We start from the raw sequence: 2,400 nt of genomic DNA, 5'->3' as shown, positions 1-2,400 counted from the left end.
GTTATGAATGTGGTATGTATGGGTTATGAATGTGTTATGTATGGTTATGAATGTGATATGTATGGATTATGAATGTGTAATGTATGGTTATGAATGCGGTATGTATGGATTATGAATGTGTTATGAAGCCCTTATGTAGGTATATTTCACATTAAGTGTTAATGGGTTCACCACACAACATTGGTGACCCTGATTTGTGTGTTAGTGGATTTAACTTTGTTTTCGCATGTCGTTTTGATGACCCTGAAGGAAGTGGTGATCTCATACTGTACACTCTGACCCTTAGGGTTGGTCATCCGGCCAAAGCAATTGGACATGCTGTTTAACAGATCAAAACCTCTCCAGTTCAGCACGTATGTCCAGACCTTAGAGTCTTACCTGCAACGTGAGTCTTTTATCTTGTCTCCTTGCAAAATCTGTGCCCCTTCTCTCTCTCTCGCTCTCTCTCTCTCTAACTCACCTTCTTTCTCTCTCTCTTTCTCTCTATCTCTCTCTCTTTCTCTCTATCTCTCTCTCTTTCTCTCTATCTCTCAATTGTAAATGTTCTTTTCAATAAGAGATACAGAGAAACAATGTTGCCATGTAGTTCAGTGACACACAATTCAATCAAAGCATAGGGGGATGGTTAAAACTAGCATGAAATGATACGTTAACAATTACACATACAAAATATCAGCCTGGGGCGAGTTTCTCTTGTAGCCAATGTCTTATTTATCTCAACAACCCAGCTGCAGTAGAGGAACAAACATCAAAATGTTTGACTGTCAATCATCTGTGCATGAACGAACAAAATGTGTCAAATGAAGCACTTTGCCGTCTGGGTCGTCGACAGAAATGAAAACAAATCTGTCGTTATTGTCTTTTCTCAGAGTACAATGACACGGAGCAGGAGAGGAATGAGGCGTGCGCAGCAGGGGTCTACTTTGAGCAGGAGGGAGAGGTGGGCGAGCAGAGGAAGGCCTGTCAGTTCAAGAGGAGCTCTCTGAGCCGCTGCTCCGGCCTGTCCGACTCCACCTTCGGTTACGCTGAGGGGAGACCATGTGTCCTCCTCAAAATGAATAGGGTATCTCCTCCTTTTCCCTTCTTGTCTTTGGATACATGGTTGTGACCCTAATTATCTTGCCATTCCAAAGTGTGTACTTACACACTGTCATGGATTAAAGCAGTGGATTGGTGTAAATATTGACTGGATGGAGTTTCTAACATTGTTCAATCCATGACGGGGAGTGTGCAAGTGCACATTTTGGGAAAATGGTAGAGAATTGGGACGAAGCCAAGACTCTTTCCTTGGTTGCATGTAATTGAAGTCAATACAGTTGGGTCCTAATGAGGTGCACATTGGATAAGTGCAGACCACGGTAGCACCTTAATTGGGGAGGACGGGCTCGTGGTAATGACTGGAGCGGAATCAGTGGAATGGTATCAAAAATATCAAACACATGGTTTCCATGGTTTCCATGTGTTTGATGCCATTCCATTCGTTCTGTTTCGGGCCATTATTATGGGCTGTCCTCCCCTCAGCAGCCTCCGCTGGTGCAGACCCAATTAAATTCARGGCAGTGCTGTGTAGTTCACCAGTCCCAATTCAAATACATTTTTCAGTGGACACATTCACAAGAGCCTCGAGCTATTGTACGTATCAGTAGATGACATGTATCAGTAGGTGACATTAGCCCATAGTGGATTTCTTACCATCTCCTCAATCTAGTTATTTCTATTTGCTTCTCTTTGTTGTCATTCTCTATTAGTGTGTTTTACAGTTTTATCCTTGTCTGTGTTTCTATATCATTGGATTACTCAGAGTAGACCACATAATAATGGTTTTAATGTGCCAATCGTCTTATCGCGGCTCTCTGATTGGTTGATTGGTTAATTTGTTTTCAATTCACAGATCATTGGGCTGAAGCCGCGTGGAGATCCCTATGTCAACTGCACGGCAAAGGTAAACGTCATCAGGATTTCAGTATGTGTGTTTCTGAAGAACAATCTGGTTACATTTATAGCATTTGATGTTATTTATTGTTTATGTTGATTTTTGTGTACTTTTTTTCCTGATTTGGTTGGATTTTTTGTTTTTCTGCATGCTTCCAGTTGAAGCTTTAGGGTAAGCTTAGCGATGTGTAAGTGTGTAAATCTGCTACGCTGTTACAACGTGGAAAGGACTTACAGGGTTGTTTTGTTATCCCAGTCTCTTTTCCATATTGTGGTCCTGTGTGATGCAGGATACCGGTTTTATTATAGGAACCTTATAAAACCTTTCAATGGCTACCCGGGCTATCTGCATTGTGTCCCGCCACCCGCCACCCTCCACCCGCCAACCCCTCTTTTTACGCTACCGCTACTCTCTGTTCATCATATATGCATAGTCACTTTAACCAAACCTACATGTACATACTACCT

General features: G+C 42.2%; 1 protein-coding gene across 1 annotated transcript in view; it reads left to right on the top strand.

Moving 5' to 3' along the window:
- Window positions 1-2,400, top strand: part of LOC111978896 (sodium/potassium-transporting ATPase subunit beta-3-like) — a 26,505-nt gene that overhangs the window by 5,162 nt on the left and 18,943 nt on the right. The window contains exons 3-5 of the mRNA XM_024009144.2: window positions 287-385; window positions 870-1,063; window positions 1,892-1,942. Coding sequence (XP_023864912.1) covers window positions 287-385; window positions 870-1,063; window positions 1,892-1,942 — 344 coding nt within the window. The remainder of the gene's footprint in view (window positions 1-286; window positions 386-869; window positions 1,064-1,891; window positions 1,943-2,400) is intronic.

The sequence above is a fragment of the Salvelinus sp. IW2-2015 genome, linkage group LG19 (genome assembly GCF_002910315.2).
Source record: "Salvelinus sp. IW2-2015 linkage group LG19, ASM291031v2, whole genome shotgun sequence".
Taxonomy (NCBI): domain Eukaryota; kingdom Metazoa; phylum Chordata; class Actinopteri; order Salmoniformes; family Salmonidae; genus Salvelinus; species Salvelinus sp. IW2-2015.
The sequence above is the reverse complement of the archived record's forward strand: the minus strand, read 5'-3'. Positions and strand labels throughout refer to the sequence as shown.